The 27,702-nt window shown below is 39.6% G+C and overlaps 1 protein-coding gene across 1 annotated transcript; it reads left to right on the top strand.

The window, feature by feature from the left end:
* The first annotated feature begins 6,202 nt into the window (after nt 1-6,202).
* On the top strand, nt 6,203-13,605 carry LOC135470659 (putative per-hexamer repeat protein 5). Its single transcript, XM_064749694.1, has 2 exons — nt 6,203-6,463; nt 13,058-13,605. The coding sequence occupies exons 1-2, from the start codon at nt 6,427-6,429 to the stop codon at nt 13,603-13,605; spliced, it is 585 nt and encodes a 194-aa protein (XP_064605764.1). The 5' UTR covers nt 6,203-6,426.
* The last annotated feature ends 14,097 nt before the right edge of the window (nt 13,606-27,702 follow it).

Below are 27,702 nucleotides of genomic sequence, written 5' to 3'. Positions count from 1 at the left end.
CGGCTATTAATACTGTTTCCACACAGCTAGGAATACTATGTCCTCTCGGCTATTAATACTGTTTCCACACAGCTAGGGATACTATGTCCTGTCGGCTATTAATACTGTTTCCACACAGCTAGGGATACTATGTCCTCTCGGCTATTAATACTGTTTCCACCCAGCTAGGAATACTATGTCCTCTCGGCTATTAATACTGTTTCCACCCAGGTAGGGATACTATGTCCTGTCGGCTATTAATACTGTTTCCACACAGCTAGGGATACTATGTCCTGTTGGCTATTAATACTGTTTCCACCCAGATAGGGATACTATGTCCTCTCGGCTATTAATACTTTTTCTACCCAGCTAGGGATACTATGTCCTCTCGGCTATTAATACTGTTTCCATCCAACTAGGGATACTATGTCCTCTCCGCTATTAATACTGTTTCAAACCAGCCAGGAATACTATGTCCTCTCGGCTATTAATACTGTTTCCACCCAGTTAGGGATACTATGTCCTGTCGGCTATTAATACTGTTTCCACCCAGCTAGGAATACTATGTCCTCTCGACTATTAATACTGTTTCCACCCAGGTAGGGATACTATGTCCTCTCGGCTATTAATACTGTTTCCACCCAGCTATTAATACTGTTTCCACCCATACAGCTAAGGATATTGTTCGTAGGAATACTGTGTGCGACCAGACAGAGTGAGTAAGTGAGCAATTAGAATTTTACGTCGTACTTAACAGTTTTTCAGTCATTTGACGTCGAAGGAGTCTTTAGAGTGTAGGTACGTGTAATGTGTCTCCTTATTGCAGGACGGATTTCCGCACCTTTTTTCATCTAGTACTGCTCCACTGAGACGACTTATCGAAGACAATTAAGCCGCCCCACCCACGCCATTATACTGATACGGGTCAACCAGTTGCACTATCCCCTCAATACTGAACCGACCCAGGATTGACCCTTAATCTACTGCTCCCGAAGCGGACGTTCTACCAACTGAGTCATCGGGGCCAGTGTACTCCCAGCTAGAAATACTGTGTCCATTCAGTTAGGAACACTGTTTCCACCGGATATGAATATTGTTTCCACCCAGTTAGAAATACTGTGTCCACTCAGCTAGAAATACTGTGTCAACCCAGCTAGGAATACTGTTTCCACCCATTCAGCTAGGAATATTGTTTCCACCTTGAATATAATTTTCACCCGACAATATTCCTTCTACCCTCGTGAAAGCCAGAGAAAAAATTAGGCTTCAAATGACAATATTTGGGACAACGTATATCGACTGATGAATTGTGTATTTTATTCACATTGGCATTTACAGAACATAGCGGTAGCCTAATGAGACTGACCGATGCAATGAATAGATTTTTGTGATAATTGCATGAAGCAGAATGTGATAGTTCTAAACAAATAATATCGCGTTAAAAAGTAGTCTTCATAGGGATTACCGTGGTAGCGCATTAAGCATGGCATTTAGAGTATAATGGAGTAAACATGTCAGTTGTTAGAACCCTGCCGCTTATGTGCAACAGGGGACACCCTACACGCCATTGTCAGAAAACTTTCCCATCACACATTAGGGAAATCCGTTTACTTGTGATTACTCCACAAAGAATCACAGTATACCTTTCGGTATACCTTTGTTGATAAAGGTACGTTTCGATCTGTCTACCGACAAGAGCATGATCATGAAGGTACGTTCCGATCTGTCTACCGACCAGCGCGTGATCATGAAGGTACGTTCCGTTCTGTCTACCGACCAGAGCATGATCATGAAGATACGTTCCCATCTGTCTACCGATCAGAGCATGATTATGAAGGTACGTTACGATCTATCTACCGACCAGAGCATGATCAGAAAGGTACGGTCCGATCAGTCAAACCCACTAGAGCATGATGAGGAGGGTACGTTCCGATCAGTCTACCCAGCAGAACATGATGAGGAGGGCACGGTCCGATCAATCAAACCCACTAGAGCATGATGAGGAGGGTACGTTCCCATCTGTCTACCGACTAAAGCATGATCACGAAGGTATACGTTCCGATCTGTCTACCGACCAGAGCATGATCATGAAGGTACGTTCCCATCTCTCTACCGACCATAGCATGATCATGAAGGTACGTTCCCATCTGTCTACCGACCAAAGCATGATTCTGAAGGTACGTTACGATCAGTCTACCCAGTAGAACATGATGAGGAGGGTACGGTCGGGTTTGTCTACCCACTAGAGCATGATGTTATTTATTTATTTGATTGGTGTTTTACGCCGTACTCAAGAATATTTCAGAGCATGATGATGAAGGTACGATCCGATCAGTCAAACCCACTAGAACATGATGAGGAGGGCACGGTCCGATCAGTCAAACCCACTAGAACATGATGAGGAGGGTACGTTGTGATCAGTCTACCCACTGGACCATGTTCGTGAAAGTACGCTCCGGTCAGTCTACCCACTAGACCATGTTCGTGAAGGTACGTTCCGGTCAGTCTTCCCACTAGACTATGTTCGTGAAGGTACGCTCCGATCAGTCTACCCACTAGAGCATTTTGATGAAGTTATGGTCCGATCAGTCTACCCTCCCACACATATGCAGACGATACTGAGTGCACGCTGCATTAGAGCAGGTGCTAATTAGCAAACAATAAACTTGTTTAAACTTGTGTGTGCGTTTTCTCACTCTTGATAGACGATTTTACTTCATACGATATCTAACCTCATTATTGAAAAACTTGACGGACTTTAGTCTTGTAAAAGTGTCATTGGTTTCTACTACATTGCCATATACAAGAGCTACAGGAAATTAGAATGACGTCAGTCTGTATTGTCCATGAAGAAAGCATGCTTGTTGTCTGAAGAAATCAGGTGTTTATTGGCGCATTTGCTAATTCAGGAATTAGCACGCTTTACGGCGGGGACATCACTCAGGTTGTATTATGTAACATGAAGAGATCTCGCTATCCCCGTCAACATGGGAAAGATCAATATTAACGCTTCCCTGCAATATATTGCCTGTACAAATGATATACCTTCATTAAAAGTAAATCTCTAGAATAGAATTCTGCTATATCTCGCTGAAAGCTACTGCAAAAATTATTCTTTTGAGACCATAACAAAAGCTTCTTCACATCGGAATAAAAAAGATACAGAAATCCGCCTGGCCAATCTTCTCGCTTAAATCTATAGGTCATCATTATGGCAAAAAAGAGAACAAATTGCAGTTTGCCTACACAACATATAATGGCCATCTTTATGGTAATACATGGTCATTCCACTTCAGATTTTCGCGATTACCCTTAAATATAATCAAGCTATAAAAATTACTACCAAAAATACCCGGCCGTATCCAAACTGGTGGCTGCATGTGTTATAACTTCAGTTGTAAATTAATTTCCTTCTTAAAACTAAGTTACATACGTGGGAAGGTCTGGCAGCAACCTGCGAATGGTCGGTTGCATAAAATAAATTATAAATGTGGCGAGGGGCAGTTACCACTGACGTAAGCGATCATGGAGAATTCAATACCAATTACAGTATCACGTGGGTGACGGCCTTTTCTCATCTGTCTTTTCTCATTTTTGTATAAGTATATTCACCACGTGATTATGTTTAGCAAAGGGAAGCGTTTTAATATACTAACATAACAATACTAACTAGCAATATCTCCTTATCTCATTTGGCATTGCTGTATTTCGATCCGAGTTCAAATCCCGGTGTGATCCACAGAGTAAATCCTTTAACCATAATGGTCGGTTCTCTGTTGTACAAATGACGATTTCGCAAATCGCATTAACTATGCCCGTGCCACTGAAGGATATAAATAACGGAAGGAAATGTTACAATAAAAACAGCCTCCCCTCTGGCATATTACACAATCCATTCACCTGATCAAAGAAGACAAATAATTCATCCTGATTTCAGGTAAGTGCAATATTCTGCGATAGCTCGGATAACAGTCTGGTAGTTTGTCTGCAAGTGGTGCCCGGAAAATATTCAGAAGGGTGAGCCATGTGCAACAATGAGCACAGGGTAATGTAGGAGGGCACATGTGGACAAGACCGTTCAAACGATGTCTTTGTAATGTCTTTATTTAAAAAGATGATGAGATTTTCAAAGAAAAGTCTCATTTGTCTCAAGTACGGTTTGACTTCGAACTGTTTCTCACAAACTGGGATGTTGAAAGTGGCAACTGAAATTTACAATTCTGTATCACTTGTATTGATATCAGCTTATATGTTAATGTCGGTTTTAGTCATACCATCTTTATATAAGTTCATCTCATATGTGGATTGTGCTGTCTTAATTGTTGTAAATTGGTCTGTTTCTGCTACCTATTTACTTTCAGTAAAGTGATTACAGTTGTATTAATTGATGTCACTTTAGCTGGATTAAGGAACTAGCCAATAAATGGTAATGTCGGTATATACCATATATTTCCTCCTCGAGCTGAAAACGTTTTAAAGAGAAATGGTTTACCCCCGGTTTTCACACTATCTTTAAATAGGAGCCATATAAGAATGCATACTACAAAAACTTGCCCAGAATTTATTTTTTGTGCGTTTTTGACATTTAGCAGAATATATACTCCCGACCAGTATATACCCTCGACCAATATATTCTACTCCTGACCAGTATATACCACTCCTGACCAATATATACTCCTGACCAGTATATACCCTCGACCAATATATACTACTCCTGACCAGTATATACCACTCCTGACCAATATATACTCCTGACCAGTATATACCCTCGACCAATATATTCTACTCCCGACCAGTATATACCACTCCTGACCAATATATACTCCTGACCAGTATAAACTACCCCCGACCAATGTATACTCATGACCAGTATATACTACCGAATCACTTTTCCAGTTCCTGCAAAGCGCATTATCTATGTTAACTTTCAGATGTAAGATTCTGTTAAAATATTGACGTAACTCTGACTTTTATACGCCTCTGGACAAGACTTCACTTGTGTATCTATAACGGAACATTTCCAACAGTTTTGAAAGCTTCTACTTGTATCTACTAATGTCCCTTGTACACGTCAATATATTTAAAACATTTATTCATTGGACTCACTTGTGGCAAGTTTTTTTTCTGTTGTCAGCTCAGAAATCCAATAGCCAATAAGCTTATGCATAATTTAATATTTTCCAAGGAAAACACGTGAAAGACTACTTACTGCGCGTATGGTTACTGTTATGCAGTAATGTAGACTGAAGGTTGTATACTTTCAAAAAAAAGTAGGCAACTTAGCAGGAGAATTATTGACATGAACTACGTGCAGTTATATAAATTGGATCTTCACTCAATTCCAATTAGCATAACATATCCTACTGTTGTTTTTTTTATTCTCGCCTCTCATTCATTCTAATAAGTGAAAACATGGCGTCCATATATAAGTCTATATATACATATGGGAACTCTGTAGATCATTCTTTATGTTTAAAGAGCAGTCTACACGAGATATTCCCAAGAGTTGATGTCGTTAATGTTATTGCATGTACATACATCTTGTCAATACCTCGATCTATTGCTTATTCTCATGTAATTTTATAATTAAGGCGTGCCACCAAGCTTCAAACGATGATCCAAATTTAATCCCCTGATGCTGAGGGTGACAGTAACAAATGGTGAACGGGGTTAAAGCAGGTATATGGGAACTGAAGTGGGCTTGGCGTCTCATTTTGCGCCAAGCAAGGGAATGATCTAGTCACATCCGTTTCAAACCAATAGAACAAAAAATACGAGAAATTTGTGGATGAAAATTGATTGGAATAGGCTTGATATAAGTGGCATCTTGGCGGAGGGCATGTGGAAAGCCTTAATCTGATGTCATACTGTTTACCGTTTTCAGGTAAGCCTTTTGCTTAATTTGCCACCCGAATAAAAAGCCAACTCTCTTGGGGTATCATGTTTCTAGCTTTGTTAGCAACCAGAGAAACGTTCCATGTTGATAATACCCGATGACGTGGTTAACTTCAACACAGCAAGCCCAGAGCTGAAAACAACCCCGTTCGAGCCAAGCGTTTCCATGGTGAATCTCTTGGCAGTATTCCAAATAACAGCACGTGCCACAAAAGCATCCAGCGGATTGGTGGGATTCATGTTGCTTACTGACGTCGGCAGACCATAAGTGATACGATATAAAGTCTTTGGCTAGCAACCTGATCATTTCTCTCTAGGGTCGCAGAACTTGACGATTGCCGGTTACAGTTTTAGACATTTTTATATTTCTAAAAAACCATTTTCGCTGTAGGTGATATTTCTCAAACAAAAAGAGATCCAATCATCGAGACTCAAGACTTTCTTTTTGAAAAAAAAGACTTTGTGTGGATCGTTTTCTTTCAAGTGAAAAACACCACAAAAGAAACTCAACTGCAAACCAAAACCGTCATCAACGGAAATTTCATATTCAAAATGGAGAATACTTTGGCGATTTTCGTTAAAATGGCAGGTAAGCAGACCTGATTTTAATTTTAGATGGTAACAATGAAAGGTAACGGAATATAAGAAATGTACAACTATACTGACGAAATCTTCAGGGCCCAAATCCCTGTTTCGTTTTTTTGAAGATAAAACAGGCTGTTATTCTTTAATAATATGTAATCTCTCGATGGAGTAACTATTTGTTTAAATGGTATACTTATTAGTAATTAACAGGTGTCATAGCAGTTGTATGCACATTTGCTGAACGTCCTTACTCATATCCACGTCTATTCTACCATACTCGGCATCCGTCTGTATTTCTTTTTGAATTAGGATGTTTGCATGCTCATGTTGACGGCCATATGCATGGCTGTTTCCTGGCTCTAATGTGTACTGGCCACAGTGGCGCTAAAATAGTACTAATGGGGTGTTAATACCCAATCAATCCTTCATTTATTCATGCTATCGTTAAAAATTGTTTACAGAAAGTCATCCATGTATATATAACTCTATCAAGTTAAAGCCAATGTTTAACTGAACTTCAATAGTAAAAAAAAAAAAAAAAACAGGCAAGAAAACGTAACTGTTGTAACTATGAGACCTGTAGGCTAGAATTCATTCCGCGTTGCGTCGTGTAATCCGGGACCTCGCAGTTTCTCGGTAAGAGGTCATATTCGGTGTGATTTCAGCGCGCTGCGATGGTCAGGCTGTTCCAGCAATCCGACAACTCAGACATGACTCCGGAAATCCAGTTTTGGCCGACGGCAAAATTTGAAACCTGATTGAACCCCTTATATTTGGATTGTTTAAGTTAAAACTAGGAGCACCGAAGTGTTATTTTAGGACAGCTTAGCTAGGTTCACCCCTTGTGCATAGGCCAGGTATTGTTCTATTCTGTGCCGGGCAGCCGTGAGGACCGTCTCGTGTACACGGAATGGACTTGCTGCTAGCTTCCGGTCGAGGGAGAGGCTAATGGTTTAACAGCGTCATCTGTTGCCATAATCTCGGATTATTTTCGTACGAATATTTTCGAGTACGAATAGCGAAGCATTTTGGAATTCACCGGCAAGCATGTATCACAAGGCATAATAGATAATCCAGATAGCACCATGCTGGCCACATGCGTTTCCCCATAAAGGATAAATCGTTAGAAGAAAAGATCAAGCAATTTGACACAAAGGACGGGGCACTGTGTATTTTGCTATAAAGCGTAATTCATCACTAGCCTACATACTGGATTTTTATCGGACATCTCCCTCCACACACACAAAAAAACTTTACATATAAGTTCAGCTACCGATGACGTATATATCTACTATCTCGTCTTGTCACGGCTTATGGGCCAATAAGAGCTGTCAACAGACCTGTCAATCAAGAACACGCAATTAACCAATCATAAGAAGTATTGATACAAATGGGTCAACCGGATGTTCTACACATTGGTTACAAATGTTCATTCTATTTGTGATGTCACAATTGTTTTCACCGAGAATGGGATGAAAGTGCCGTCATCACGAGAAGAGGTGGTGAGACATCGTATGAGTTGGATCCATCCATTGGTTATGTTTTGACTTGCAACAACACGTTATCTGTTGTAACCTGAGAAATGGCTGGTATATACATTGTTTAGGTTTAATCACCAAGAAGGAGATTTCGGGCACCTGTCCCACCTTGCTGTTGATATACATGGCAAGCCATTTTGGTATTTCAATTTTAATTGTATATAATTATGTGATAAACAATTGTTCGTGTCTTTCCTACATCTATTCATTATTTGTACATGTGTGTAAAAGCCTGAGTTTAATTGTACATATATGTAAAAGCCTATGTTTATTTGTACATATGTGTAAAACCTGGGTTTATTTGTACATATATGTAAAAGCCTATGTTTATTTGTACATATGTGTAAAACCTGGGTTTATTTGTACATATATGTAAAAGCCTGAGTTTATATGTACATATGTGTAAAAGCCTGAGTTTATTGATACATATGTGTAAAGGACTAAGTTTATTTGTACATATTTGTAAAAGCCTGAGTTTATATGTACACATGTGTAAAAGCCTCAGTTTGATTGTATGTATATGTAAAAGCCTGAGTTTATTTGTGCATATATGTAAAAGCCTGAGTTTATTTGTACATATATGTAAAAGCCTGAGTTTATTTGTACATATGTGTAAAAGCCTGAGTTTAATTTTACATATGTGTGAAAGCCTCAGTTTAATTGTACATATGTGTAAAAACCTCAGTTTAATTTTACATATGTGTGAAAGCCTCATTTTAATTGTACATATGTGCAAATGCTTCAGTTTAATTGTACATATGTGTAAAAGTCTCACTTTAATTTTACATGTGTGTAAAAGCCTTATTTTAATTATATATGTGTGTAAACTTCTTCACATATATGAAAAATAAATTTTTATTCCCACATATGTTGAAAAGAATTGTAGAATTGTACTATATCCGTTTACGTTACGTATATAGGTTTATACACAAGAATTACAATTGCTGTGCGGAGGCTAAATGTCAAAACTGCTTACCACAGAGATGACCTCGTTGTTAATATGTAAAAGACTACAGCATGGAGAGTAAAACCAAAACAGCCACGACAGTGTTATAGCTGATAAATTGTCATACGTAATCGGTGAAATACAGTCTCTTGCCAATTTACTTCAGCTATGGTTTTATTCACGAAGCTATCTTAGGCTTAAACCATGCAGTCTTGATCTCATTTTTCAGAGCAATATACTGCAATATACTAAGAATGCCAATCACACTCACAGGATTTTCTAATACTAAGAATTGTCCTTGACAAAAATGATTAAATGAGTTTTTCAAAGAAAATACAACACTAGATCTAATGTTAATTGGCTAATGCATCCCACATAAACTTTAAAAAGCATACCTATTTTGTATTTATGATGTCGCAGTTCAAAGTAAGTTAAAACCCTCCCATTGAGAAAACCAATAGTGTCCTTTTCTTATCACTTTTAAGCAATTAACCGAGAGTGGAGACGTGGTAAAACCGGAATGGATTCTGGTGCAAACACTGCTTTGCCTTTTAGCCAAGAAGCGTGAGAAGGGCACAAGTAACGCGACATAGTGTTTCCGGTTTGTTTAACGTGGCATATTTAGAATTCCATTACATATGAATTCCAGAAGAACAGTTGATTCGATAATTACCAATCAAGTACGTCAGAAAAAATATCTTTTTGGCCTTTTACGCCTGTTTTGACAATTCCGAACTAACTAAAATTATATGATTTGTGTTATTTACTTTTAAGTTCAAAATTTATTTTCGGGAATAATGGGCAAATTGCTGACGTAGTATTCAGGTATTCATGCTTGGACCCGAGTTCCCTTTGCGCGGGAAAAATTATACATGCACCATTAATTAATAGTTCCACAAAATATCTGAAATTATTTATTAACATTTATTACCTCCCTCAAACTGACGGATTTGGATAAATTGTTATGCTCAAATAGAGCTTCGGTCACGCACCAATCTATTTCATTTTGGCTGTGATCCGAATCTGGATAGGGATCCAGGAATTGTTGAAACGATTGTTCAGCATTGCGAGATAGTGTACGTACGGGATGCGAGTTATGTAAATTACCTTTCTCTTGGAGCAGGAAAGTCTTGCTTCAGAGATGAGGCCAGCACTTGTGCAGAAATGTAAGACACATACCCTCTTAAGGATTGATGTGGGAAAGTTCAACAGTAACTGACCAAAGGTCGTTTGTTTATCGCGGGTATTCCGGTTTCCTCCATCCCTAATATTGGCGATAAAGTACCATTCTCCTTTGTACTGACGGAATATGTAGTCCTGCTGTCATTTTGATACCTGACTTTGCATTGTTTTAATGTGGTACTGTTTAAGCATTTACATGAATTTATTTATTTATTTTTTTTTTACATGATTGGTGTTTTAAGCAGTACTCAAGAATATTTCACGACGGCAGCCAGCATTATGATAGGAGCAAACCGGGCAGAGCTAAGGGGAAACTCACGACCATTGCTAGCGGACCTTCTCACGTGCGGCCGGAGAGGAAGTCAGCTTGAGCTGGACTTGAACTCAAAGTGACCGCATTGGTGGGAGACTCCTTACGTAATGTCATTTACCTAGGAAAGGCTACCACCCTTCCCAAACGTTCGGAGCCTGGGTGAATATTAAAACCAGAAGTGTCATCTCCAGCTCACGCTGGTTTCCTCTCCGGCTGTATCCGTTACAATAGGACACAAATGTAATATTTTGTCATTTTGTCTGTAACAGGGGATATTGTACTTGTGCACTTAGTTGTGGCGGAGGTTTGCGCTCCGAAAGTGCCTTTTATAGTTTAATGTTGTGATTGATGTTTTAATATATACATGTATAGCAGTGGCCAGGTTTATGGGTAGTGGAAACTCCGCAGAGATCCGGTGGATCAGACATAATTAAAAACGTGTCTTGAAATTAATATATATTTAATTTCTAATATGAGAACTCTTCCTTCAACGCTTTCCCCGTTGCGAAAAACAAAGAAACAGTCTATTTCACCTGTACTAATAACAAAAGCACTTGCGTGGCAACCTGGAGATGCTGAGCTGTTTTGTCCATAATAATTAGCGCTTTATCCCATACATCATTGTCTGTTTACAGAAGGTTTTATTGTGTTTGTTCAGGACCGTGCAGCCGTCTACTTAAATCGACGCTGGTAAAAGTAACGTGATCTAAAATCGAACTTCATTGCTCCGTCGTTGGTGCGCAGATATCGTTTCAATCGCGCGAGGTTTGCAACAGTGGTAACGGCTGCAGGCAAGCATCACGTGGTTCGTTGCGGACCGCTCTGACGTGAGTGGCGAGAATCTTGCCCGTCATTTAGACCAAAACTATAAGAGAGAACAGTTGTCGATAGTAAATAATACAGCAGTGTTTCCCTGACAATTGATGTCTGTTGGGTAAACGCCACCCTTTGGATTCAGTTACCGTTGTATATACATGTACCTGCACTGTACGTCACAGACGAAAGACAGTTAAAGCGCATTGATAACGATAATTTTATATAGGTGAAAACTACACGAGATAGGCACAAAAGAAAGGATCTTTTATGCGTTTTGAGCAAACATTTGACAGACTGGATTAGCAGTCAATTTTTTTCTTCTGTTTAGTGTTCTGGGGTGACTCCAGATCAGGATGTTCGGCCGGGCAAATGACCATCTATCTCCAGGGAGAGTGTCGCGTCAGTGTGAAAAGGGCTATACAATAAAAAAAAAATACAGGTTTAACACATCTCCGTGTAAATGTATACATCTTCGGTATATTACGGTAGTGAGCTGAAATTCAAACTCGAAGTGTTTTAGGTTAGAAAACCAGTATGTATGTAAGAAGAAAATGTTATAATGTTACATCTCTATACTCTATAAAGTGCTCTACACCACGTGTTTGTCTGGAAAAGCACTTCACCTAACAATAAATCAGGCAACATCAACTGAAGCTAGGAGTGAATAATGCGGAAACATGTCTCATTATTATTGCAGGTTTTGCCTCAGGTAATCTACGTGAATTGTACTGGCCTCGTTTTTCCAACACCGCTTTATATATACCGTGGTCATGAGATGCTATAGATGAATATCCACGTATAGGGAAATGCATGCATCGTAAGATTGCAGCCCCCCCCCCCCCTCTCTATTCCCACTCATCCGCCTTTTCCCCAGTCCTCTCCCCTGTTTCTCCTCCTATACTGGCTGACTTTACATGTAGCCAGATAGCTTCGGGTCCGAATCTGGATAAATTAGCAATTCATTTGTAGATGGCCTTTGAACGATCGGCGTAACTAAAGCCATTCGATAGTTATTGAAAATGTAAATCGTATTATAAGTCGTACGTACTTATAATAAACCACATTCACATTGTGCCAGTCTTTTCTGACTGTTTCTGGTTGTCGTTTTCCTTGATCAATCACTTCATCACCATAGTTTTGTTTATATACTATATCGTTCGTAGCTAGATTCATTTCGATCTATAGATTCACTTTGGTCCATAAGTTACTTTGATCGATGTCGATTCGCATGTACCTAGCCTCACTTTAGTATCTAGATTCACTTCATTGTTTCCCAAATACACTTTGGTCTCTAGACACAATTGGTCACTAGATCTACTTCAGTCTCAAGACTAGCTTAATTGCTTTACGGATGAATTTTGGTCTCTAGATTCACTTAGTCACTAGAGCTTCTTTAGTTTATTGATTCACTTAGCTGCTTCCTAGATACACTTTGGTCTCTGGATTCACTTGTTGACTTGATCACCTTTTGTCTTTAGATTCGCTTATCTACTGAATCCAATTTGGTGTCTAGATTCACAAGTCCAGTGGGTTCAATTTGGTCTCTAGCTTCACATGTCCAGTAGATTCAACTTGGTACCTAGATTTACTTGTTCAATGACTAGGCCTGCTTTAGTCTCTAGACTTACTTAGTTGCTTCCCAGATACTCTATGGCCTCTGGATTTAGTTGTTGACTTGATCCCCTACGGTCTTTAGATTGAGTTGTCTACTGAATCCGATTTGGTCTAGAAAGGCATGTCTAATGGATTCATTTTTGGTCTCTAGATTCACTTACTTTTTGCTCTTGCTTTATCCGTTTCCAGTCATAGCGCTGTCAATGCTCTTAGCATCGGTAACAGCAGCAACTACAATGGAGATACCTGATTCCGTCACCAGTCACTCAACGACCACGATGTCCACTTCTGGAGAGACCGATCTTACTGCAATGTCAACCGCAGACGCCGGTCATGCCGGAACGGATTCTAATACCATCGGTATGGGCTACGACACAACTGATTCCTCTTCTACTGGTCACACTGGCACGGATTCTAATACCACCGGTATGGGCTACGACACAACTGATTCCTCTTCTACTGGTCACAATGGCACAGGTGATATGTCATCAACGAACATAACCACCACCAATGAGCCTGGTAACAGTACCGGCAGCGGAACAGTCAGCAGTAGTGGGGCAGCCATCGATAGCGGGGCAAGCACCGATAGTGGGACAGGACAAACCATCATGCCGACGACGACCATGGATATCCTTACCGTCGGCAATGCCAGCGATGGCAACATGTCCGGGGCCTCCACCGAAGGCACAGGCGGTGAGTGGCACAAACGCGAAATAAACAAGCATGGTATCACATAGGTTTGTAATACGTCGTGATCTGTCCTATCTTTTTTGCAGAAACTTCATCTAGAGAAGTGGGACATCGAATTATACCAGAACTATATCTTGGTAATTCTGTCCAAATGTGGCGGCTTCGTCCTATCTCTATAAACATATTTATTTATTTCATTGGTGTTTTAGGCCGCACTCAAGAATATTTCACTTATACGATGGCGACCAGCAACATGCTTGGAGGAAACAGGGCAGAGTCCGTGGGAAACCCAAGGCCATCTGCAGGTTGCTGAAGACCCTATAAACATAAATAGCCCGACACTTGTCGAATAAATAAATGTACTGGGCGATTAGACAATACTAGGCCAGCTTCGAGATCTTATTGTTTGATGAGTGTAAGTGTTCGACGCTGTTCGTGAAACAGTTTGCTCCGTCTAACCTACGTTGGTTTTCTACCAATGTGGTGTGCATATCTTTACGACATAGGTCGGAAAGTTCGTCTATAACTTGTGAAAGTTCAGTGGTTTACCTCTTTTACTACAGTATCCTCCATCCGTAAAAATGAACCCCATCGAAAAAGTGAAAACTTTTAGAGTATGGTGTTAAACGGCAAGTACGTGAATAAATTCATACCATAACAAAACACACAAAAAAGAAAGATCAACATTCGTAAGTATTAGGTACTGATGCTGTCACGTGTTTTTCCAATCAGACATTCCGTCCTTTGCAATGAGGTCAGAATAAGAACCAGGTATTCAGTAAGAAAGGGTAACATGAGTACTTCTACCTATTAGTAACAGAGAACTATACCGGATATTTTTGGGCCAAAAATCGATCAGCGCAAATGCAATCAAATTATTTTAGACTATTCAAACAATTACAAATGATACTCTCGTCTGTGCACGTGTTACCGTTCAAAATGGGAAATACAGTTCCTAAAATCTGTAACGCGCGTCGCCTTACAACTTTTTGAAATATTTGAATCATGTTAACACTATAGGTAGTACAGGAATGCGAGTCCGATAATTGCTGAATTTACTTATTTATTTATTTATTTGATTGGTGTTTTACTCCGTACTCAAGAATATTCCACTTATGCGACGGCAGTCAGCAATATATGGTAAGAGGAAACCGAGGATAGTGAAAAGCAATTATTTGAACTGTTGTTGGTAATACAAAAAATGTGATAAGATTAACGAATTTCCGGTATGGTCTCTTAAACCACTCTTGGCGTTCATTGTCAGTTTAGGCGATGTGACTGGTCGAGGCCTACGTCATTTCTAGTGTCTTCTTCGATGAGGAAGAACTATAAATATGACCGTATTGACTCAGCTGTGGTTTTCGCGCCATGACTGAATAATATTGAAAATGTTGTTTAACAAAAAAAAAAACAGTGCAGTGAGTCTGTTTGCAACTTTTCGAAGATAAGTCCATTTTCGTTGATCACATTGGTAGGTCTTTGAACACATGACTTCCACACCTTCATATGAGAAAGAAATTTCTTTTCATGTCTAGAAGATATATACATAAATGATACATTCGCTTAAACATGTCTGTTCTGCCTTTTTCTTGTCGCTGCCTTTAGCGGAGACCCAGGTAGGTGCTCTCTGTGTTTACAGAAGTATATATACATAGGCTATATTTACAGATGTGTGTACGGGCTGTATTTAGAAATGTGTATACGGACCGTATTGACAGATGAGAATTCAGGCTCTATTTACAGATGTGTATACGGGCTGTATTTAGAAATGTGTATGCGGACCGTATTGACAGATGTGCATGCGGACTGTATTCACAGATGTGTATACGAGCTGTATTTACAGATGTCTATATGGGCTGCATTTAGAGACACATATATAGGCTCTGTCTACAGATGTGAATTCAGACTGTATTTACAGATGTGTATTCGGGCTGTATATACAGCTGTGCAAATGGGATGTATTTATAGATGTGTATACGGGCTGTATTTACAGATGTCTATATGGGCTGCATTTAGAGACATGTATATAGGCTCTGTCTTACAGATGTGAATTCAGGCTGTGTTTACAGATGTGTATACGGGCTTTATTTACAGATGTGTATACGGGCTGTATTTACCGATGTATGTGTTTCTGTGTGTGTTTTGGCGAAGAAGTAATTTCGTTCTAACTGGTGGTAGATCTGGAGAAAGTGGACCAATTTTGATATAAATAATACAATTTCTGTCTTACAACGATTAATGATAAAACAATGACTGCAAACCAATAGCATTTTTAATCAATCAAATAATCTTCTTGTGAAAAAATGGTTGTGGTAAACCCATATTTGGTATTAGTACTAACATAAATTTATATAATGTACAACGTACTATATTATACATTTATATTATATACTTTATACGGCAGTTAAGTTGCTACAAATGTAGCGGAAGCTTTGATGATTGTGGTCCGGCCAGGAAGTCAAATGATGAAGTTGCCACATGTGCAGCTGGTGTACATTGCTACGTAAGTATACTGAAATGGACATTATCTCTCTGATGAATGTGTGACGATTAAATGCCTTCATTTTCTCAAAATTACGCAGACTGACTTCTGAGTGACACAGGAAAGACCAGGGTAGCTGAGCAAGGCCAAAGCTAAATATGAAATACAATAAAAATACTGCAGAATAGAGATTAAAACAAGAGTAGCAACGACAGTGTTAGTTGACAAATGGATACACGTAATCGGTGAAATACGGACACTTCTCAATTAACCTCATTTTGGGTTTTATTCTAACTGTTCACGTAAGATGGCTGAATAGTAGCAATTTGGACGCCCTCATGGCTGAAGCAAGAAAAGGTAAAAGAAACCAAAAATTGGACTCAACCAAAAACTAGCAATTAGTACCAAAATTGAGAAGCCACAACCTGATGCCTGGCAGACCTGTATCATGCAAAGCAACAGACTGATAAATCATTACAATTTTCAGAATCATCGCTTGCATTTTCATAATTATGAGATTACTCAGGAAGGGTAAATGCAAGTTTTAGCACGAATAGAAATATGTTACGACATATCCAGAAATGCACTCTTTGGGGTTGGGGGAGGGGGTGTTAGATCATTCACAGTATTGATATTATTCCAAAAAGAACATTTGGACTATATTTGTAGGTCATATGCAGATCCCTTTTTCGGCAAGTATGCAGTGTTGTTGTTAAAAAATGTTGTTTTAAAAAAAAAATTGCACAGTAAATCCATCTTTGACTGGTTGCTGGGATCGTTCATAGATTGACGTGATATCAGCCCTCTGGTGATAGTTAAAACGTTCATGGCCGGACAAGACCACTTTGCAGTCACTTTTAAAGATGTGCGTGGTTTCTACATTTCAGATTGAGGCTAGACAAAATTCTAATGACTCCTACACCTTTTCAAGATCCTGTCACACAGGGACATGCACTACCGCGGAGGAGAAATGGACTTGCGACGAAGCTAAGAAAAAATGCACTCAGTGCTGCAGTACTGACAAATGTAACGGAGAAGCAATGAGCAAAGTGAAGAATGGTACTGTAGGCAAGATGGCGTCCACTTCGGTTTGGCTACCATTGGTGGCCTTGATCACGTGTTTAATCGTATTGTAAAGGTCTCTTTCTCGAACTGCCCGAGTTGACCTTGTACAGGAAAGCGACCGGGGTCCAGAAACAAGCGTCTATGCAGATATAAACATTCCGTAAACGTAACTGCTGTTCGATTAGATCTTTCTGAAATTTAGCTTTGCGCCACGTACATGTATATTATTTAAATTTACCCCGGAAATGATTTCTCCAGGAAACTGAAATGGGGTGTGCGTTTCTCTCAAAGAAAATTGCCAATGAACCGGAATCTCGTTACACTGGAAACGAAATTTTGACAATCCTTGAGAAGCGACAGACCAGCGAAGTTTAACTGTAACTGAAAATTAACGGTCAACATATTTGGCAATGAATCTAAATTCTAAATCATTCCAGTCATCGACGTCGAGTTCCATTTCTATGTTTTGACCGCACCGTTTAGCAGGCCATTAGCAAAGAGGCCTCGCAATCCATGAAAGTGAAACTGTGATATAAGCATTTTTATTTAAAAAAAAATATATGTTATATATAAAACAAGGAATCTAATGTTCTAAAACTCGTATTTTCCCTAATTTTACTTTGAAGATTATCACATGCAATGTGTTTTAAGAACATAGCGGTGATAAAAAGTCATTCAAATCAACATACCTTTTTAATTTAGCCACCGTCAATAAATCAAAATGGACGTTCCAGATTAATAATTTCTAAGTTTAATGAGTGGCGCTAATGCAAATCGACTGAATTTTGATTACTGCTCTTCACAGCTCAGTTTTCTTCTCAGTATAAACATAAGACGAGTGATAAAGTGATAAAATATGTACAGTTATTAAATTATTACAATTCTACGCATTTTCCTGTTTAAGTGTTGAGGGGGTCTGTGATATAGACGAGTTGTGTACATAAAGAGAATAAGCTTGTTGTAACTTACATATATTGTGTGCTATAATAGTTAAGTTCAGTGGTATGTACCAAGTTTTATACATATCAGATTCAATAAAAGCCGGTGTAATTACCCCGTCTCAAACTGAACTCCTCGTATAGTTTGGAGTTTCACTGGCACTAAATGTAGGATGAGCCGGCATGTCCTACCTGTAAATGATACTGCCCCGAAATCACCATCCATGAGCCAAGCGGAGAAGGCTGCAAAACAAAAACAACAAACAAACAAACAAACAAAAAAAGCCTCTCCAAGTTCCATGAGAGACTTTCCCGTTGAATGACTCCCAATCAATTTATGATGAGACTAATTTTATACCTTGGAAAACCACATGACAGTCTCCTTTCTTGGTTTGGCTTCAGCACAGCCGGCAAGCTTACATCTCCTAAGGTACAATGTAAGCCAAGAGAGCCTCGTAATACGACAAAGGCCTAGATCTTTATAGGTTTAAGTCAGTACTATACAATTAAGGTATATAAAGGTACATAATGCTGTATAAAGAACCATAAATTTTAAGCGGCTGTGTACAAATTCGGAAAAAACATAAAAAATGGTGCAAACTTAAAACGAAAGGTTGTGAAAGGTTATGTATAAATATCGTTTTAAAGATTTTTTTTTTAGAATTTTATATAATGAGAAAAAGGACATTTGAAAAAATAACTTTTGCATGGTGGGTAATGGGAGCCACTTTCAAGTAAATTTATCACACAGAGGCCTAGTGCACGTCCTCATTTTAGAGCATAAATGTGTCGAACATCAAATTTTATATGAAGAGGTGGTTCCAAATAGTTACCATACCGGCACTCTTTCTCTTCGGAGAAAAACAAACCTTGCAGGCAATATAACACAACTAATTTTTCACAGTCTTTCAGATCAGCCTTCAAGTTTGCACGATTTTTATATTACGCCAGCAAATCTAAACTTCCTAGGGGACCTAGTGCTGTTTGCCTTGGTTACATGGATATAAGTCTCTGATCAGATTGGCTGATGATAACGGTTGATACTGTCCGGTTGTGTTCGCAGTCTGGTGGACTTGGAGCGGCTGAATAGCAGGTTTGGCTGGACAATGACTCCTCAGGCTAAGATTAGGTGAAGGGATTGATCACTGGTCCTCTACCAAGGGTAACGACCCGTACGTGGTACCTTTAGAACAGAAGCACCCTCTATCTCAATGAATTCCGGCGCCATGTACCAGATGTTCAGTGGCATTTATGTCCAATGATTCAGAACGATTGACCAGATTACCCAAGAGTAACAAGAAATGTTTTCCTTTGTAGAGGGCCAGTGGAATCAATTGTGCTTAAGTTTGCTACCAGTTTCAAAATATATATATGAAAGTGTAAAATTGTCATATACCCAGACTATTACTTGTTTGTAATAGTAAGTAAATAAGTAGGTTTCAAGGACAAAAGAGGCAATCAAAAGCATGCTTGCCTTTGGATACTTTACGTAATACAAGTGGTCATGCACCTTATAAAAGATATTTCTTACGTAAAAACAACGCCACAATATTATATGTATACCGGGTTAGCTCAAACGTACTAGCCAATGTAAATACGTATTCCCCAGACTTCAAAGTAATTGTGCATTGCGACCACTGTAGTCATTTATTTGATTTGGCTATTGCATTTTTCTTTCATCCTTCTGCCGCTTCACAAAAGTGCCTTGTACTATAGGCTTATTCCGTCCATTATACACAAATGACATGTAAAACGCGCACAGCTTCTTTGATGTTCGTTCGGCATGCATTTGTATTAACTACATGTAAGTTATGTATATTATGATTCTTTCAAAAGTTCTACTCGTGCAGTCCACCAAACCGACACTTCAGTTTCTTCAGAACATCAATCACTCGTATGCTTGTACATCATTTTTGTATTTCTTCGAACAGGAGAGACTTTTAATCGTGTTAGCTGTCAAATTTTCGACAGCTATTCTTTAGGGATGACTATGTACATGTATATGTACCGCTCTGTCGACGCTCGCAAACCTAATTTCTGTGTGCAAAATTACAAATATTTTATTTTCGAAAAAAAAAAAAAATTGAATCGATCCCTGCTGAAAACTACCCTCTTTTGGCTAATTAAGCCGTCCGCAGGTGAGGAACAAGCAAAACGGCCTTCTAGTGTTAGTTACTTATAAATACCTTAATGAATTATTCTCCGCCATTTAAGCCCAGTTTGTGGGACAAGCCCCACGGGGTAGGTCATACAGGATATGTGGTGATAATACAGCCTATAATGCCAGTTTGACTGTGACAGGTGTTGAAGGGTTTAGAACAAGATTAATTGGGCCGTGGAACGTCGCATGGGAACGATGCCACAGGCCGCTCAGGTGAGCTAGATCGTGCAAGGCACACGCGGAATAGACGAAGGAAATTTATGACTAGAACCCCCAGGCCATTATCGGAACCGCTGTTCCTGGTTCCCATGGCAACGCTGGAAAACACACAAAAAGATTAACGTTGCGTGATGTATTTTTTATCTCCACCTGCCCCTGGCGATGGAGACATTATTTATGGTAGTTTTAACTCCAGGATATATTTTCATGGTAGGCCAGCCATTTCCTGTTGAACAGAAATGGAGTTGTTATTTATTGTTGTTGTGGTCTTTTATAATGCGAGGTAACAAAGTAAAGTACACATGGTACATAGAAGTGGTGCATGCACCGATGGCTAAATCTGTACACGTAAATGTTAGTTTCCTAATTAGCACTGAAGTACAAGCTCTTCTCTAATATCGTGTTATTATGGCCGCCATTAGTTGGGGATCGCTGTGTGGTTGTTCAGTGCATAGTCATGGATACAGGTCATGTAGAAAGTCAGCTGTAGACGTACAGTTCCTTCCCGCGATAGGCCTACGGTATTCATATAAAGAAAAGAAAACAAACAATGAAACAAATGCGTAAAATATTTTAACCTCTTTGTGTGAATAAGCGGAAGCATTAGTTTACATCGACGCCAGTCCTACCCCATTTCTGGAGTAAAAAACAAAGCATAGACTGAGAGACCCTTGCAAATTGTGCTGAGTTATTATTAACTTCTATGACCTGTAAAACAACATTACGTTTGACTACATGACTTCATTTTTGTTCAGTTCGTTATGTATTCAACAGTCATATCACGTTTAAAATTTTACTGTTTAAAACATGTTTAAAGAACAGAACTGTTCTTTTTTGCTTGCTATAAAGGGTCTTGTGTGTTTCCTTAAGGTTGTTATTGTAGGATTCGTGTCAGTTTTTGCTAAATTCATTCTGTATTATTTTGCATGAAATAAAATTTTTGTGGATGCAAGCAGTTTTGAAAAATCATTCCTTTATTTATTTTAAAAAAGTATTGACATTGTTGTGGCCGAATGATAAGAAGTCCGCCTAGTGAGTGGGAGGGCCCGAGTTCAAAACCGAGCCATAGCAAAGACCTTAATATCATGGTCGGCCTTCTACAAGGAATTTGTAAATTATACCCCGCCCTCGTTGCTTGTTAGAGCTTTCGTTGCAATAAGCGATCGACAACATTTGTGTGGCCGTTTATGGAGTCTAATTTTCGATGAAGACCACTTGTGTATCTATAAGTGACGTGCATATATGTACGTCACTTGTGGGGAAAGCCTGTTCAGTTACTTGCCGACGGTTGGTGGTTTACCCCGTGCACTCCATAAATCTGACAACCATTGTATACGGGGAAAATTCTTGAGCCTGATGTTGAACAACAAATAAATCAATAAATAAATGAAATGTATTTGTAATCCCGTGTGATGAGATAGCCTGGCACAATTGACCGGGCCGCTATCAGTATTAATCGGTGCATGAGGTACCCCACTAAAAACACCAGGTGCCCAGTCCATGAAGCCATCTCTTATTTGTCAAAAAGCTTATCTTTGAGCTTTAGAGCTTGAAATGTTTTCTACCTCATCAATGTTATCTGAAGATGTGACCGAATTTCAACTTCCAGTACAAAAATCAAAGCATCGTATAAAGATATTTTAAATTTTGATTTATGTCAGAAATGGCTTTGTTGTTCCCTTCAGGCTCTGCCAAGACGGCTCCAAGTATAAATTTATTTATTTATTTATTTGATGGTGTTTTACGCCGTAACTCATGCTTTACGCCGTACTATTTCACTTACATGACAACGGCCAGCATTATGGTGGGAGGAAACTGGGCAGTGTTGGGGAAACTGAGGAAAATAGGTTGCCCGCTCATAAATCTCTGCGCCGTATATACATCTACACAATACTTGAATAATAACATAAAGGTTTCTGCCAATCAAAATATTCGTATATTTCATAAGTTTTCTTTATAGTCAATCATCTGGTTTCGAATTTGACACGGAATTTGTAGACTTTCTTCGTCTCACCGGTTGTGAGGCCTTGGTGGCATTAAGACATGTAGCCTTATGGTCGTTAAAGACCTACTCCTTACAGTGCATGCATCGCTCTCTACCTTTCGTTTTACATCACTGTCACCACTAGTAAATTTTGTACATAAATCTGAGATCACTGGGGTCATGGTGATGAGGCAGGAAGTGATGTACATATGTGGAGAAGTTCGTCAGTAATTTACCAAAGGTCGATGGTTTTCACGAGTTTTTCTTCGGTTTCCTCCACTCATGTAGAACTCACCGCTATCGTATAAGAGAAAACTTATGCATTAGGTAAATAAATAAATAAAGTAATCCAATAAGAAGATGGCATTGACTGCAGAATATAAATAATTTACCAGACATCACGCCATGTAGCTACACGAGTGAACCCCTGATTTAACAATGTACTGCTAGGTGAGCAGGTCATGTACTGCTAGGTGTGTTTGTACATCTTCAGATCAATTGAGCCATTCACGAGTGGCTATACGCCATGAGGCCTAGTCGCGCTGCTATATAGCAGAGAGCGTGAGTTTAAAAAAGCTTGGGTTCCATTCTCAGCCGGGTCAATCATGTCGAAGACATTAAAATTAACAGTGTTGGTATTTTCTCCTCTGGAACTCAGCCTCAAATGGAGGGAATAAAAATGGCTGATATCACTAAGATGCTACTGGGTGAAGCGTCAAATCTGGTGTCTTTGATATGGCGTTAAGTCTGGTGTGAAGTGAACGATGATAGAAAACTCAGGTGACTAATATAACATCATACTTGTATTTAAACCATTAAACGCGATTGATGCGACTTTTCAAAATGGTACAGTTAATAGTCATGAAGAACATATATATAGACATGTACACAGTTTTGTAGTTTAGCAACTTTTATTTATTACCTGGTAAATGTTAACATAGAATTAAACAGGGATTTAGTTCTGTATACAAATAGAGCTTCATTAAACAAATAATGGTAATACCCTCACAATGAAGCTGTTATGTTCGGGCTTGAATTTGTGAATGAAGTGCTGCTCCATACGTATCATCACGGTTTAAACATTTGTAACAGTGGACAACATGTCGACATGCGAGTAAAGAGCAGAACTAGTATTTTACCTGTAGACATACATGGGCAGAATGCTGCATCCAAATACACACGAATCGGGAGGCCAGTAATGCTGTCTGATTAATTCTACAGCATTTCTACCTGGTCCGGCTGTGCCAAGGCTTTCCAACCTGGCGCATAGAACCCGAGATTCCCTCCACATCACAGAGTAGGCTTTATTCTGTGTTTGATTGCCTTTACATTGTGCAATAGTATTGATCGAACCGGGCCAGTCACCGTTATCAGGAAAAAAATTATCGGGAAGGAAAACGAGATACATAGACTTTGGTGATAAATACGTGTCGAACAAACAGAAGTCACACATCAAAGCTTTTCAGTTGCTTCCCGCTTCGTCAATGACGTGAGTTCGATCCCTGGAAGAGGCTATTTTTTAGTATTAATTGTTGTTACAAAATGGCATCATTTTTTGCCGCGGGCCATTCATAATACGAACCCACAAACTCACTTTGCTAGCGGATCACCGGCGTTTAAGTGATGCATACCGGGTATTCATCAAGTGACGTACTAATTTAGAAGACTGAACTTAATAAAAATTGGCTGTTTCCCCATCTGAAATCGGATCGTTATGTTTGTAGTGCAGCTCTCTGCCATTTGAGCTAGTGTGTATTCCTCGTTTCCTAATGCTAGTACAAGCACTAGAAATCAGGTCCCGTTACACCATTCTGTGGAAGCCGGGAAAGGCCATCATTAGAGCATTGTACTATATTTTCTCAGGGCTGACACTTTTCAACAACAATACCGCGTGGAGCATAACGCCCTTTGTCCCAACAACTAAACAACTAAAGATAAACGTGTTTCCATTTTCAGCGTAGCGGGTTAAATTTTATGAGATACTGGATTTATTTAAGCAAAATTTTTATTTGCAATAATCCGAAAATATCTATTAAAGCTTCTAAATGAGTTGTTTCATGTATCTGCACAAAATTATTTAGAGCGGCACACAGTACTTTGCTGGGTATTGTTGTATTGCTTTTTGTCCTGTTCAGAGAAATATCATTTTCCTTGTGTCTCTCAACAGATCAAGCTCTGCTGGCAAAAAGTGTGTGAAGGCTATATAAACATAGGAATTTGCATCATTCTTTCAGGCCAACGTAAGTTAACTTAGTGGGTACCTTTAAATTCTGTTCGAAAAACTACCATATAAATGTATATGGTAAACCTATCTAGTTTGTCATTGCACCATGTATAAGGGTAACACGGCACCATGTGCAATGGATAACATCCTGAGAGGTTCATGTAAGTCCACGTCAATATCGCTAATACATTAGTGAAATACATAGTCTTACAATCTTATTGATGTGTGTCGCATACGTATTAATTAAGGTGAATTTTAACATTTAGAAAAATTCGTTCCACCTTAGTCGCTAAAACAGCGATTTCATGAAACGAATGACTCTTGCCGAACAATGAAACCACTGTGTAAGTCAGTTACCGCCTTTGGTTTCGGTGTTCAAGCTAGATGATCATCCAGTCGAGGGCCGTCTAGTTTCAAAAGACCCCTGTGACAAAAGACGGCCAGGACTGGGTGATCATTAAGCTTGAACACCTCAACCTCAGGCGATAACTGTAACTTGACGGTTTTTGTCCGTTCAGTAAGTGATTAAGACCCCCATCCTCTACACGTGGACGCCTGATCCTAACACACAAACAAGCTGGCTAGCTTTTCTACTTGATTTAAAGCATCGCCTACTGAATGTAACCTGTGGGATGGTCGTGGGTTTCCCCCGGGCTCTGCCCGGTTTCTACCCACAATAATGCTGGCCGCCATCATATAAGTGGAATATTCTTCAGATCGGCGCAAAACACCAGTCAAATGAATAAATAAATACTCAATGTAACCCGTGAGTTTCATAACACTCCTTTGGTTATATGATATGAACAGATATGAGCAAACCTGACCTACGGATCCACAGTTAAATGCAATCGCTTTATAATCCCCTCTTGTGACATAATAAAATAAACTCTTCATGCTAAGGCAATTAAACAGAAGAACAACATTTTACAGAGTACTTTAATTCTGGGAAATTTCCGTGGAAATTTTATCGCCTCTATAATGGACCCTTGGTGATTCTCGGCAATAGATCTATAAAAATGAGTGACCCTGTAGATGTTTGACCATATATCATGGGTACAGAAGGTTCTTCGACCATAAAAAGATGCAGGGCAACACTAAATCTTGGTCATTATGCTTTGAGTCAAATCCTCTGGGACACTTAAAAAGTCCATTTTGGCGCAAACTTTCGAAGCGGAAGTGCATTTCTCAACGTAAAATAAAAACAATAATAAAAATATTGGGAAATACACAAAGCAGGATTCTAAACTGTGAAAGAAAATGTTTTTGAAGGACTTTCAAAAAACTGATATCCTGTTTTCAAACACTTTCAACTGGCCACCATATTCCCCCGATGTCGCCCATCGAACACCGATAACGTGTTCCAGTTCCAGAGATCGTCTAGTAGCTGCGTGTGGCACTTCAGGAGGAATGTGAGTTGCTTATAGCACTCCAGGAGGAATGGGATGTGCGTGTGGCACTCCAGGAAGAATAGGGGTTGCGTGTGGCACTCCAGGAAGAATAGGGGTTGCGTGTGGCACTCCAGGAGGAACGGGATGTGCGTGTGGCACTCCAGGAGAAAGGGGATGTGCTTGTGGCACTCCAGGAAGAATACAAGCTGCGTGTGGCACTCCAGGAGGAATGGGATGTGCGTGTAGCACTCCAGGAAGAATAGGAGCTGCTTGTGGCGCTCCGGGAGGAATGGGAGCTGCGTGTGGCACTCCAGTAGGAATGGGAGCTGCGTGTGGCACTCCAGGAGGAATTGGATGTGCGTGTAGCGCTCCAGGAAGAATAGGAGCTGCGTGTTGCCCTCCAGGAGGAATGGGAGCTGCGTGTAGGACGCCAAGAGGAATGGGAGCTGCGTGTGGCATTCCAGGAGGAATGGGAGCTGCGTGTGGCACTCCAGGAGGAATGGACAGGCCACAATCCCACAGGCCACCACTTTCGTGATGTCTATACCTAGGAGATGTACAGCTTTTTGTGGTGCCAACAGTGGACACACTCGGCACTGAATACTGTGGTTACCGATCGCTCTGTTTTCACGCTGCTACAGCTCCAGGATTATTGCAATCCGCAGGTTGCTGGAAGGTTGGCTATTTCGGAACCCCACGTATGGCGTTTATATTTTTATTGAGTGTAGATATCAATACACATGAATCTGAAATAATAGTAAATGAAAGAAGAGGGGATGTGTTTTCATTTTGTCAGTATCAATGTAAAATTTCTAAGAAATACAATCCGTGCCCATGGTACACGCTGAACTTTGTTTTAGGCAACCATTTTGGCTTTTCACATTCGTCAGCACTAATTTCAGACGCAGTGCTGCCCTAGCTCTGAGAGTCTGGTCGATAGAACCACCTCTATACATTTTGTTGTTTCACTCTAATCTTCATGGTGAATTTCTTAATTTCATGTGGGTAACGACTTATTTTAATCCAAAACCCAATTTTATTGGTAACAAGTAGTAACAACTCGAAGTTGGAACCCATTCCAAACTTTAAAACCACGTCACATCAAAGCTCAGTTTTTGGTACTCAGAGTTGAAATGTGAAACATGTCTTACAATAACGTTTGTGGTCAAGATCTGAACGTTGTTAAAACTTTTGTTCCTAATAATAAAAACAAAAGTTTTATTCATACACATTCATTTTTTTTTATCTAAATTAGCAACGTTATTCCAAAAGACGTGATGTAAAGCAAGCATAGAGAGCGGGACAAGCGCTGTGAGGAGTTTGGGTAGTTTCCTTTATGTCTAATGTTGCGTCATCATCGGGAAGAGGAAAGCAACAATCCTTTGTTCATATCGTATTGATCATAATATCTTAAAAGGAATGGCAAGTTCTGGCTTATCTGAATCCTAGCTGCTGTCAAGACACTGAACTGCTATTCCGGACGAAATATTTCTTGACATCAGTATACTGTAAAAATCTATGACAATGAATGACATTGTTCATCGACGCAACGTTGCACGCCACACCTTACCCGTGATGACTAAGAGGAACAGCATCTGTTCTACGGATCTGCACTGACAAAAACGGTTTCCACTCCCGCAGACAAGAGAGATAGTTTCAAATTTGACATTGTAAATCATCTTT

The sequence above is a fragment of the Liolophura sinensis genome, chromosome 7 (genome assembly GCF_032854445.1).
Source record: "Liolophura sinensis isolate JHLJ2023 chromosome 7, CUHK_Ljap_v2, whole genome shotgun sequence".
NCBI classification, from domain to species: Eukaryota; Metazoa; Mollusca; class Polyplacophora; order Chitonida; family Chitonidae; genus Liolophura; species Liolophura sinensis.
Note: the sequence above shows the minus strand (reverse complement) of the source record. Positions and strands in the feature narration are given on the sequence as shown.

Coding starts and splice junctions, on each gene's coding strand:
- LOC135470659 (XM_064749694.1), top strand. CDS start 6,427: ATGGAGAATACTTTGGCGATTTTCGTTAAAATGGCAG. Junction 6,464..13,057: donor GATTTTCGTTAAAATGGCAG/GTAAGCAGACCT, acceptor ATCCGTTTCCAG/TCATAGCGCTGTCAATGCTC.